General features: G+C 41.9%; 1 protein-coding gene and 1 non-coding gene across 5 annotated transcripts in view; both read right to left on the reverse strand.

Annotated features, from left to right (window-relative positions):
* GABRA5 (gamma-aminobutyric acid type A receptor subunit alpha5) overlaps positions 1-8,071 on the reverse strand; it is an 82,581-nt gene extending 74,510 nt beyond the window's left edge. The window contains exons 1-3 of one of the 4 annotated variants that reach the window (XM_077868394.1): positions 7,722-8,071; positions 6,176-6,235; positions 5,631-5,790 (exon numbers count right to left, since the gene is read on the reverse strand). Coding sequence is in view for 3 of the 4 variants with exons in the window: in XM_077868372.1 (XP_077724498.1) it covers positions 5,631-5,716 (86 nt within the window). In the remaining variant the exon portion in view is untranslated. Of the gene's footprint in view, positions 1-5,630; positions 5,791-6,175; positions 6,236-7,486; positions 7,613-7,721 lie in introns of those variants that run through there. The other 3 variants (XM_077868372.1, XM_077868379.1, XM_077868385.1) reach the window with 3 other exon arrangements.
* Positions 8,072-11,152: 3,081 nt separating this feature from the next.
* LOC144303816 (U6 spliceosomal RNA) lies at positions 11,153-11,255 on the reverse strand. Its single transcript, XR_013370787.1, has one exon. It is a non-coding gene; the product is annotated as a U6 spliceosomal RNA (small nuclear RNA).
* Between the last annotated feature and the right edge of the window lie 1,773 nt (positions 11,256-13,028).

The following is a 13,028-nucleotide window of genomic DNA, read 5'->3' on the forward strand; positions in this document are numbered from 1 at the left end:
CTGTAACTGTCCATGTGCTACTTTACATGGCCAGGGAGACAATACAGACATGATTAACATTATCGATTTTGCCATGCTCTGGCCCGGGCCCAGCACCATGCTTGCCTTGTAGGTCTAGTAAATCTTGGGTGCCTCCTGATCAGAACTATCCAAAAAGATAGCTAGCCTGCACTTAGCACCCTCTCCTACCTGGTCTTGTTTCAACATTTAGCATACATTCAGCAATGTATCCTTCACATCAGCCCTGTAACATGGGATCCATTATTAACTCCTCTTTGAGATTAGGAAACTGAGTTGTAGGGGGGTTTAAAAATTCTTCTGCAGTCACACAAGTGTGCAGCAACAGAGATCAGAGCAGCCTGACTACTCTCCATCATAACGGTACCCATCGTTATCCCTATACATTTGATAGGGGTTCTAACACAGGAACCAATTTGATTGTAGAGTGATGGACACATTTTTTTGTTTGTTAAAATTGAAAATGATCTGATCCTAGATTTAATTTATTGTTAGGTTTGCTTTTTTGATTTTGAAATGAATTATTAAACAAATACAAATAAAATAGAGTTTTCAATGAACTGCTAAAGCCTGTTTCCTAGCATATCTTTCTTTTTCTCATATGATTGCTTCTCTATAATATTTTATTTCATAAGACATATTTTGTGTTTGATTTTATTCGAGCAGTGGTAGACACACTATCTTTAGAATGGTGTTATTTGAGTTCTGGATTAGGACATTCTTTTGTTTTCAGCATATAGCTTTCCACCCCCATTCTTTCCCTTTTGACTGCACCTTACATATCAGGACATTCTGGAGAAGGTCCTACAATGGAAAGCACTGGCCCAGGGCCTAATGCTGGTTCTGCCACTTTCCCATGAAACTTAGACACATTTCCCTATGCCCTTCAGCCTGAACCTTTTGCATCCATAAAAGGAGCCTTTTGTAGTAGAAAATTAAATAGTACAGGTTTTGAAACTGCCTTCTAGAAATGAAGGAGATATACCCATATAAACACTGATAATTACTGTTACTACTAACAGAGTTCTATGATAAGATTTCTTCTTACTTTCGGTTCTAATATTTTCCTCTAAAATTTCACACCAATTGAAATATGCATGTTATGCAATTGTACTTTTGTAAAAATCCAAAAGCCCACATTCTCCTTCTCCCCTTGAAACAAGTCATTGACTCATCTTGGAGCTGATCGCCTGACCAGGTGAGCTGGGTCAGCACTGGCCGACTGTCCTTCTAAGCAGTGCTTAGCTCACTGCCTGTTGGCACGACAAACATGCTAAAAGTTTCCTCTCTAAAGCATATAATATGGAAGTATTTTCTTTTGGTACCTTAAAAAAAAGGTTGGGCTTTACTGTGTAGCAAGGTCCTAGCCACCTAAAACTTTTGCTATCTGCGAGAATTACCTATTTGATCTCTGGCCAATCCTGAAGCCTCCACTTAGATGTTCTCCACAATTTTATAATTGTTACAATTATAAAATTTGAATAAAATATATAATTTGTCCTGGGCCTCATGAAGCTGCAGCTATAATGCAGGAAGAACTTGCCATCTGGGGATTCACAAGAGAGAACTTGCCATTTAAAAAGACATTGTGAGTACTTGAATGATTCAGAGAGAACATACTTTCTGCTCTAGTTCAAAGAAAAGAACTGTCCTTGAGAATGTGTATGAAAAAGCTCTCTTCACAAAACCAAAGGTCCAGGTTAATCATACTCATATAGACAGATAAAGAATAACCTTAGGTAAAGTTATTCTTTATCTGTCTCTGTTCATAAGTTACTTCTACAAGAACCTGGTTTTAATTGCTAATTATAAAACATTGTTTTCTAAAGTATATTTGAATTATAGCTCCCATGTAATAAAATTCTAATGCAGTTTTTCTTTCCAATAGATAAACCCCTAAAATATATTTAACACTAATAAATGAATGGAAACGGATTTTATCTTATTCTTAAGTTGATAGTCCTCAAATTTACCTTAAAAGTTATTATTGGTCAATCAAGCCCGATAAAGTGTGATTTTTCAAATGACAATAAATTAATTCCAGTTTAAATTTAATATTATGTATTTTGACATTACATTGATTCAAATACTGTTGCACTAACTTTTCTACACCATGTACTTCTTATTACTGGTATTGTTAAAATAATTATGCCTCAAATAACACCACGTCATGAATGTGACATAGCATAAGGCTGACAGTCAAATAAGGCCTCTGTTCCATTATATGTTTGACTCATGCTCTGTTATATAACTTAAAACTAATAAAAGAATTACAAAAACTATTGAAAATGAGTTGCTGGTGGCTGATCAAATTGAGAGAAGCTAAAGAAACAATACTCATATATTTTCAAAGTGACTTCACACTAAGTATATAATCACTACACATATCGTATTTATCACATTTATAAATTTTCTGATTGCCAAAACCACACACTTATCACAAAGACTGAGTATTATGCACAAAAGCTCACATTTGCCTCTTTCCTTTTGCTCCCTGACTGGTCTTCTGTTACCCTCTTTACCAGTTGTCTGGTTTCTTTTATATATTTGCAGGAGTCAGTATTTCTCTTATCCTGAAATATTCAAATTTAGGGCCTTGCATGCTTCCCCTTTCATCTTTCTCTGGAACAAAAATCACACAAACTCTTTTTTTTAGGGGGAAAAACAGAGCTTACCATCACTCTTCCCCCCACCCCACAGCCCATTCTCAGAACAGAAAACTCGCTCTACCCCAACCCAGAGAATGCCTTCCAGAATTATATTCCCTTCCTCCATAGATTGGTTTGACTCAGACCTGCCCAACAAGCTCTGTATAGCCAAAGCTACCGGGGCTAAATCACTGGGGAGTGCTAAGTAAAAATCCTAGCAGTGGGACGCCTAGATGGCTCAGCGGTTGAGCATCTGCCTTCGGGCCCAGGGCATGATCCTGGAGTCTGGGATCGGGTCCCACATTGGGCTCCTTGCATGGAGCCTGCTTCTCTCTCTGCCTATGTCTCTGTCTCTCTCTGTCTTTCATGAATAAATAAATAAAATCTTAAAAAAAGAAAAAAGAAAGAAATCCTAGCAGTTATTGGCTGGGTTAGCTCTCCCTCCCTCTCACCTTCCGTGATTGTAAGATTGGGCTAATGATGCTTACTTAGCTCACAAGGTTCCTCATAGGATTTACCTAAAACAGGTGTAACATAGCAATGAGTGCTCCATATTGTGATAGTTATTATTTTGTCAAGATTTTAAGTCAAATGAGTGTTATGAAACTTTCTTTGCAATTTAACGAAGTCATTCTTAAGTACGTTTCAAGTAATAAGCAAGTGAGAGGAGCATTGTATAAGAAGGAAAATCAATAGAAACTTGTGTTCCCCATTGTTAAAATGGCTTTGCGGCTGGCCAGGCTTTTTGAAACCCACCTTTCCACTTCCACTAGAGACCCTATTTCACTGAATGCAACTGGACACACAGGGTTTGGAACCTGATGTAAAATTCCACTTACAGGAATATCTTCTAATACAAATGACCTCAAATACTTAAAAACAGTTTTAAGCCAAATATGTTCACATAGGAAAATTTATAACAGCATAATCACTAAGGATGTAAATATCCCAAATTAGAGAGGTAGCAGATGATGAAGCAAGCATTCATGCACTGTAATAATATTCATCCATTTTAAAATTATATATTCTAAAGAGCCTGTAATAACAAAAAGGCATGAAAAAAAGCACAGTACAAAACTGAAGGTGCAATATGATCCCAACTGTATAAAAATATACATAGAGGTAAGTGGAAGAAGACACCAGAATATAAAAGACGATGGTTTCTGTGTGGTGAAATTAAGGACATTTCCTTTTTTTTATGTGATATTCTGTGTTTCACATATTTTTTGAAGTTAGTAGGCATTGTTTTAGGATGGACTATTGAGCATATATCTAAAATTCAAAACTTCTCCAATGGCTAATTCTCTAGGGAGTTTGAAGGGTATTATACCACTTGCTCTGTGTAGCTTCTAGAAACTAACAATGATCTTTTTTGAAGTTGACCTCAGAAAGCCACCAAATTAAATAAGATATAAATACAGCTGCACCTAATGGCTAACCTCCACATGCACATTACTTCGTATTTCAGACTTGCAGCCACCAGGGAATTTGTAGAAACTTCATGCCTACGGAATGTAAATTCACGATAATATATATGACCAAAATCTAAAAAAGAAAATATTTCCAATCCTCTGAACTATTGCTAAATATATGAAGTATGTCAGTAAACATACTAACTATCTAATGCATTAACTTGGAAATGTGAATACTGGGTATGACTTCAATGTCTCCAGTCAGGGGAACATCAGGACCATCATTGTTTATAGGATTTAACAGCTATGAGAGACTTTGGAAAGGAAAAATTTTCATTGAACAGATAAGGAAACTGAAGGCAGGATATGGGAGGTATCAACTCAAGATGAGCAGCAAGGCAAGAATAACGATAAATGCTCTGTTGCCAAGGGAATACTATGGCTGAAAAGGCTGTAGCACAGGCACGTCCGGTGCATGTCAGCATGCATGTGCTGCCCTCCTCACAATGCAGAGGGATGGGCATGCCCCTGGCTGACCTCGATTACAGTCCCAGTGTGAGTATTTACCAGCCTTGGCACTTGAGGATGGTCACAGTCTCTCTCCTCTGTAGAGACCAGTAAAGGTCAGAAGAGCAGAAAATGTCCACAGGACAGAATGTCATGCACCTGCGAGGGTCCTCCCTACTGGCCAGAGAGAAGGGGTTTCTCTCTGGGTGGTAAGACAGCCACCATGTGCTCAAGATCCCTCCATAATTTATAGGAGTGCAGAGTACATCATGGAACTTTTGGAACTGATTTTTACAGAACAAGTGCTTGGCAACTTTTATCATAAAATTTAATTTCATAGTTATACTCCGTCGACTTCAAGTTATACTCCTTTTGATTAACCAGAACAATTTTGGGGCGGAGGAGAGGAGGAACATCAGCCCCTAAAAGAACATTCACCTGGAATCAATACACTTATCCTAAAGGTCAAGATGAAAGAGCTTAAAGGAATCAATAATGCCTGATGCCCCAGTGTGTCTTGTAGATCGTCAGACATGTGTATTTCCTAATATCTGTGCCTGCATTCGGGTGGTCAGTGTTCAAGGCTTTTGGCTCAGGACAAGACCACTACAGGCCATTGTCAATGCCATGCAGTGTGGGTATAGCTTTAAGGGTATTCCTTTGCGTAATGGAACCACATAGGGCAACCAAAACATTGAACACTATTTTGTCTAACAAGTAGTAAGTGTCCTTGATGTATGTGAACTTAGGAATCTTGTTTTAACCTGAGTAGGAGAAAAATGATTCTGAAACCACCTCTGCTTCCATTTCTGAAAACATAATCTGCCTCTTTCCTCTGACTCACTTGAGAGATCCCATAGGTGGGACAGCCCTGCTCAAAACAAGAGCATGGGGCAGGGCAAGGACTCTATTTATTTTTAACAAATTGAAGGGCAGGGGACTGCAAAGACAGCAAGGGAGGGTTTGCTGATGTACTAGTCAGCAAAGTTTCTTAAAGGCACTTGTGCACCAAACCTATAAGATAAAAGCATAGATGGTAACTCACCCAAAGTGACTGGCTAAGTTCATGGAAATACAAAAGAGAAGGAGGTTTTTTATCATGATAAAACTAGAAAACATTCCATTGTCCATTCCCAATGAGAATAATAGCTGAAGCAGATGAATTTGTAAGAATAACTGTTCCTTTCTCCAACTTGATCTTGAAGCTGAAAGGTACACAAAGAGGGAAAGCACATAATATAAATGTTCTTGTGTCATAGTTCTTGAAATCAAATCATACTGCAAGCACACACAATTTACAAAGAAATGATCTGGCCATCCTTCTCAGCACAGCTCCACACTGGGTTGTTATCTACGTCCACAGGGCAGTAAGTTGTGGCATGAAAAGGAGTTACAATAGGGCTTAATTTCCACTTTTACTCAGAGTGCAGACTCATTCTAATTCTTTTTTTTTCCGCGTCTCAAATACTTGGTTTTACTTTTCAGCATATTATCAAATGACCCAATGGTCTTCTTATTAGAATAAATGTTTGAAGTTATCCGATTAACTGTATTTTGCATCTGTCAAATCCACAAGTGGAATCATTTTACCTTTCTGAAATATTTGCCACGGGTTCAAAGCCAGCAAGCTACTCCTTGTTCTGCAAGGTGCTGAGAGAAAGTATGTGGAAAGAGGGGAAAAAAGGCACATTTAAGAAACATTAAATCTACAGGATCACGATAGTATAAGAACTGCTTATAAGAAAAGGTTGCCGCTTTCTCAGCATTCTGCCCCCATCAATAAATAACTTAATAATCACTGCATTTGGGGAAGTCTCTGAGCTCTGTGCTGGGACCTAATTAACGCATCTGAAGTCCAGGCAGGCACAGTCCCTGGGCTCTGCAACTAACCCTAGCGAAGGCACATATTTCTCCATATGCGCATAACGCAAATAGGTGCACGCGATAGACGAACCACCGCGTGTTCACGGGTACATTTTCCCAAGGAGACCCCAGGCGAACTCCGGAATTGGGCACACACAACAGGTACTTCCACCCCAGGAACTAAGCCCTCCTGCCAAGAAGGGCAGGGTGCCGTGCGGTGGTCGCCTGCTCGCACCCCGGGGCTGGTCGCCTGACCCGGGCCCTCCGGGCGCCGGGCACCCAGCGCCGCATGCGGGAAGCCCGGGCGGGGCCGCCGCCGCCCGCCGCCCCCCACCCCCCACCCCCCGAGCCGGGACCCCCACCGCCCCACCAGGGGCTCCACCCCTTCCGCCCCCAGCCCCGCTAGGCTCGCGCGCGCAGGTGGGCGCGGGGGCGGCACTGCGGAGGCGCAGCCTGGCCCGCCCGCCGCCCGCACCCGCCCGGTCCGCAGCCGCGTGCCCGCGCCTCCCGCTCGCGGACCCTTCCCCTCTCGCTTCTGGCCTCAGACACGTTCCCCGCTCCAGCCCCGGGTCCGAGCCTCCTCCGCGGGGAGCGCGCTGCCGCGGCGGCCGGGAGACACCGGCCTGGAGCGCCCCGCACCCCCGCCCGCCAGCCCGCCACGGGGTCCGCGCCCACCCCGCCCGCAGCGCCTCCGAGCCCCAGGCTGGGGGGCCTGCGGGTGGGCGAGTTCGCGCCCCCCCCCCCCGCTCCGGGGCCGGCGGCTGGGTGCCCGCACCCGCAGCCCCCCCGGGGAGCCCCCGCGTCCCCGCCCGCCCGCGGGGCTGTGCCGCCCAGGCCGCCCCTGCCCTCCCGCGCCGGCTGTGCCCCGCAGGCGCCGGCCGTGCCCCGGGGAAAGTTTGCGCTCGCGGCCGCCCCGGAGCCCCGCCGGCTCCCCGCCTCCCCTCCCGGGCCGCGCGGCTCGCCGCTCCCGAGCCCCGAGGGGAGGTGCTCGCCGGGCCGAGGCCGCCCTCCTTCTCTGCCTTCCACGCATCTCCCTACCCGGCAGCCGGGGCGGCGAGCCGTCGCGGGGAGCCTCCTCCTCCCCTCCTGCCCCCGCTCCCGCGCAGCTGGCAGGCGCGCAAGGCCGGTGCGCGTCACCGCCCGGTTCTCCGCGGCCGAGCCGCCCCGCGCGCCCCGCGCGCCCCGGCCCACCGCGCCCCACGCCCCGCGCGCCCCAGGGCCTCGCGCCGCCCCTGCGGACCCGCGCCCCGGGCTCTAGCGCGCTCGCCCTCACCTCTCCCGAGCGCCACATGTCGTCTCCGGGCTGGAGGGACTGTCCTCTGCAGAGGCGCTCCGGCAGAGGCCGCCAGACTCTCATCGAATGCGCCCTCGGGCCGGCTCGGCGGAGGGGGCGGGCTCAGGGCTCCCGGCCCGCGGCCCGGCCTGCGGTGGGATGGGCGGTCCTCAAGTTTCCCGACGGCCTTGGGGAGCAGGTTCCGGGCCTCCCGGAACCACCGCGGGTTCCCTCCCACACGGCAGAGGGGGACCGATGGTGCCCGCACAGCGGCAGCCGGAGGCCGGGTCTCCGAGGCTTTTCCTTGGCTCCAAGCCTAAGCGCCTCCCTAGCCTGCTGTCCCTCCTCAGCCCTCAACACACACCTCTGTGTCCTCATCTCCTGTGCTCTTTAGGAAGAAACTCCCTAATGAGGCTTTTTTTTTTATCTGCAATTCATAGCTACGGGGGGGTGGGGGTGGGTGGGTGCAAATCCCAGAGCAAAACTGGGATTAGAATTAAACCCTTACCTAATCGAAATATATATATATATATAATATATATATATAATATATATATAATTTTTTTTTCTTCCTGAAGTTATTTATTGACAAGAAGCCATGTGTCAATAACCAGGGATCATGGGACAGTGGGTCTGAAGACCTGGAACAGCGCTGGGAGCTGCAGAAGCTCCCCCCTGGGGCGCTCTGGGGACCAGGACATCGTGCACTGCCACTGGTACCCATGCACATGGGCTTCAGTCCTAGGGTTCTGGGTTATGTCTGTCTCAGTGGTACATAGCCGGAGAGATGGCACTAATGACAACTGAAAAAAAAAATAGGGTCCCTTTCAGGCAGCACAAATAAGACAGATGTAAAAGAAGGTACATTCCTTAATTTGAAGATTGCAGCATCTTCTTTCCTCAGGAGTGGGATGCCTCTTGACTATGAAAACATCCGGGAGAAAATGTTCAAGATTTAAAGTTAAACCACCCAGAAAATGATGAGACTTATACTATTGTTCCACATCTTTTGTGACACTGCATTGTGAATAGTCACTTTCAACAGGATAATTGTGAGAAAAGGCAAATTTCTAACTCTGCTCACACTCTTTCAGGGTGTGAAGTTACTTTATTCTTCAGTTCAACTCATGTCATGTATTCCAAACCCAAGCTACCTGCTGGTACTTTTGCACATTTCAAAAATTTGAGGTTCTCCAAAAATGACTGATTGTCAATATATTTCTGAACAGGACATTAAAAATGTATGAATTTTGCAAATATACAGGAAGTGTTACTCTGAATATACATTTAGCCACAGTATTCAATAATTCTGATTCTAGTGGTTCTGCATGAAATATAAATTAAATGCTCATTTTCTGATTCTAAACTGGTTAACTTGAACACATACATTTCATCGTTTTCTAATTTTTCAAAAGACCCGTCCCTGAGATAAGTCTGCTGACAGTCAAAATCATTAAATTAAAAACAATCAAAATCAACTAAATATAATCTTCATCTTTTAGGTGTTAGAATTCTAGGCTTAGATATACCAGTTGAAGCTGCTTTTCTCTCAGGATTAAACAACATAAGGCAAATGAAATAGTTCAAATAACTAGTGAATTTAAAGTTTTCCATATTATGAAATAAGATCATTCAGAAATATTTGCAATAAAATAAAATGCAGATAAGTCTAATCTCACTTTTGGATTAGTGAGAATTATGGACATTATGGACATTAATTCTTCTCAATAATACCTTATCAAAGTATCATTGACAAATAATGAAATATCCACTGTAAGTGAATTTCTGTTCTTTTGATGAATTAATTTTAAAATATCCATGTTTTGGGTAAGTCTTCTATCAGTTTAATTACAATGCATAATATTGAATGTATGGAAATTATCTGAAATAAAATCTAATCTTTAAAATAGTACTGAAGCATGTGGCTTAGATACTTACCTCCTCCATGTGATAAAAATGATAACCCAGTCTCTCTTCTTAATTTTTATGAACATATAAGAGAGTTTAGGTCAAATGGACCTGAGGGGATAGTGAAATAATGACATAACAAAATTCCATAGAAACTCATATTTAGAAGAATATTTATCATTTTAGTAATTTTTGTTTTGATATAGAATTCAATGTTTCCCTGAGAAATAATGGTCTATCAGCTGAATTCCCATTTGTTCCATTAGCATTTTTCCCTTTTATTGAATGACATAAAGCAAAATAGTTACAGATCTGGAAAGCAGTAGAGGGCACCCCAGTTCCATATAACCTTAGGGTTAACCAGTCTCCATAAGAATTTAGTTTCCAGTGCAAGAGTCTAAAATAGCTGAACTTGGGGAAGCTAGGCAATGGGTGGAGCACTTGCCCCCAATAACACCCACTGTATGCCACCCAAAGCAGAGACAGAGAATGGAGGCTCTGTTTATGCAGGTAGGTGTAGTAGAGATGGCTAAAACATGAAAACCAGTGTCACCATGAGGAAGCAGAGCTTGATAAGTTGAGTGGAGGATGTCCTAAATCAAGAGCCCACTTGTATAGAATAAGGTAATTTTGTGGGACTGTGTGTAATTTTTTATTTATGAAGAATTAGGGCAAAGAAAGCAAGAGGTAAGATGGGGGCAGATATACAGGGGCCAGGTACAAGAAGACAGGAAAGTGGAGAAGGAGTTAATTTCCTCCTGCAAACAAGAAGGAGCTACTGAATAGTTCTGTTTGTCAGGAGAGGGACATGATTCTAGAAGAGACTCACCCTGACAACTGTAGAGAAAGAGTGTTGGGAGGAGGCAAATCCAGGCTAAAAGCAGGTTATAACATCACAGTGTCAGCCCATGGAGGGAATTTAATAAATGCTTGAGTTATTTCATTAATGAACAATAAACTGATTGATTCTCAGGTATTCAAGGCAGATTTTTAAGTGCTTTGCTCAAACATAAACAAGAGTCTTGAATGTTAAGAAAACAGAAAGGTCAAGTCTGACTAGAAACAAAATTCATAGAGAAATATGACAATTAATTTGATCTCTGAAAAAGTATTTGGGCAGGCAATATCATAAAAAGCAATAGAGGGGCACCTGGGTGACTAGGTCAGTTAAGCATCTGCCTTCAGCTCAGGTCATGATCCGGGAGTCCTGGGATCTAGCGCTCCTTCGGGGATCCCTGCTCAGTGGGCAGTCTGCTTCTCCTTCTCTCCACCTCCACTCCTGCTGTCTTTAGCTATCTCTCTCTCTCTAATAAATAAATAATAAAATAAAATAAAATAAAATAAAATAAAATAAAATAAAATAAAATAAAATAAAATAAAAACGAAAGAATAGGAACAAGTGTAGAAGGTACAGGGTGCACTATGCAATAAATGCTCCATTCAGAGAAAACACACTCTATATTTATAATTTATTATTTATTTCTTTTATTTTCACTTTATTTTATGTATTCATTCATTCATTCTTAAATATGGAACACTTCACAAATTTGTGTGTCATGGTTGCATGGGGCCATGCAAATCTCTGTATCATTCCAATTTTAATATATGTGCTGCTGAATCAAGCAGTCACTTGACTTAAATTAGAATTCTCATAGTAATTATCTAAAGGCTACATATAGACTATAACCATGTTTTAATTAGCCAGCTCTGTTTTAAGATGAATTTATTTTTAAAATAAATTTGAGGTAAATTAGAGACAACAATTAAAAGCCAGGTTTCTCATAAATAAATAAATAAACAAAAGAGTGAGTAAGTAAATACTTCAGGTTTCTTAAAAGAGAAAAAATTGAAAGCAGACTTAGCAATAATAGGCATACATTCCCATCCTCTCACCATACCCCACTCCATTTATATTAGGCATGGGCTCCTTAGAGCAATGTAGTCTATTTTTTCTTTCTTACACTTAGCCTGTCCCCCTCACTTACATTACCTGACAAATTGAAGCAATTGAGGTTTTTAAAAAGATTTACAATTTTTTATTCTGATTTCATTTTTCTGTGTATTAGGCTTGTTAGTTATATCTATTTTATTTTGATTTTACTACTTGTTCTAGAGTTTAAAATAGATACTTTTAAAGTATTACATAGTCTACCTTTAAGTAGCATTATATCATTTCATGTATGGTATATGAATCTTAGCATATATTTCTAATTTTTTTTGTTCTATTTGCTGTGGTCATGTATGTTATTTCTACATGGGTTAATTGTTACTCAATTTCTCTTACATTAACAATCAATTATCTTTTTTAATTGTGGTAAAATATGCATAATGTAAAATTTACATTTAACTGTGTTTAACTGTACAATTGTGTGGCATTAAGTTCACTCACTTTGTTGTGCAACAATTATCACTCGCCATCTCCAGAACTTTTTCATCCTCCCCAGCTGAAACTCTAACTATTAAATAATTCTCCCCCCATTCCCTGACTCTCAGCTCTTGGTAACTATTGCTCTACTTTCTGTCACTACAGGATTTGACTGTTCCAGGTACTTCATATCAGTGGAATCATATAATTATTCTCCCTTTGTGTCTGCCTTGTTTTACTTATCATAATGTTTCCAAGTTCATACATGTTGTAGCATGTAACTAATATTTCATTCCTTTTTAAAGCAGAATAACATTCCATTGTATGTGTACTTAAAAATTTGTTTATCCATTCATGTGTCCATGGACATCTAGGTTGTTTCTACCTTTTACCTACTGTGAATAATGTTGCTATGAACATGGGTGTACAAATACCTGTTCAAGGCCCTGCTTTCAGTTCTTTTCTGTATATATCCAGTAGAGTCATAGGCTTAATTTTGGGGGAACTGACATACTGCTTCCCACAGTGGCTGCAGCATTCTGCATTCCTAAGAGCAAGAGTTCTGATTTCTCCATATCCTCAACAACACCTAATATGTACCTTTGTTTTATTTTTATAATAGCTACTGTTGTGTTGATTTACATTTATCTAATGACTAATGAGATTGAGAATCACATCATGTACATATTGGCCACTTGTATATGTTCCTTCAAGTAACATCTCTACAGATTTGCCCATTTCTTTTATAAAAATTTATTTTTTATTGGTGTTCAATTTACCAACATACAGAATAACACCCAGTGCTCATCCCGTCAAACGCCCCCCTCAGTGCCTGTCACCCATTCACCCCCACCCCCTGCCCTCCTCCCCTTCCATCACCCCTAGTTCGTTTCCCAGAATTAGGAGTCTTTATGTTCTGTCTCCCTTTCTGATATTTCCCACACATTTCTTCTCCCTTCCTTTATATTCCCTTTCACTATTATTTACATTCCCCCAAAAATGAGAACATATAATGTTTGTCCTTCTCCGATTGA

This window comes from Canis aureus, chromosome 2 (genome assembly GCF_053574225.1).
Source record: "Canis aureus isolate CA01 chromosome 2, VMU_Caureus_v.1.0, whole genome shotgun sequence".
Taxonomy (NCBI): domain Eukaryota; kingdom Metazoa; phylum Chordata; class Mammalia; order Carnivora; family Canidae; genus Canis; species Canis aureus.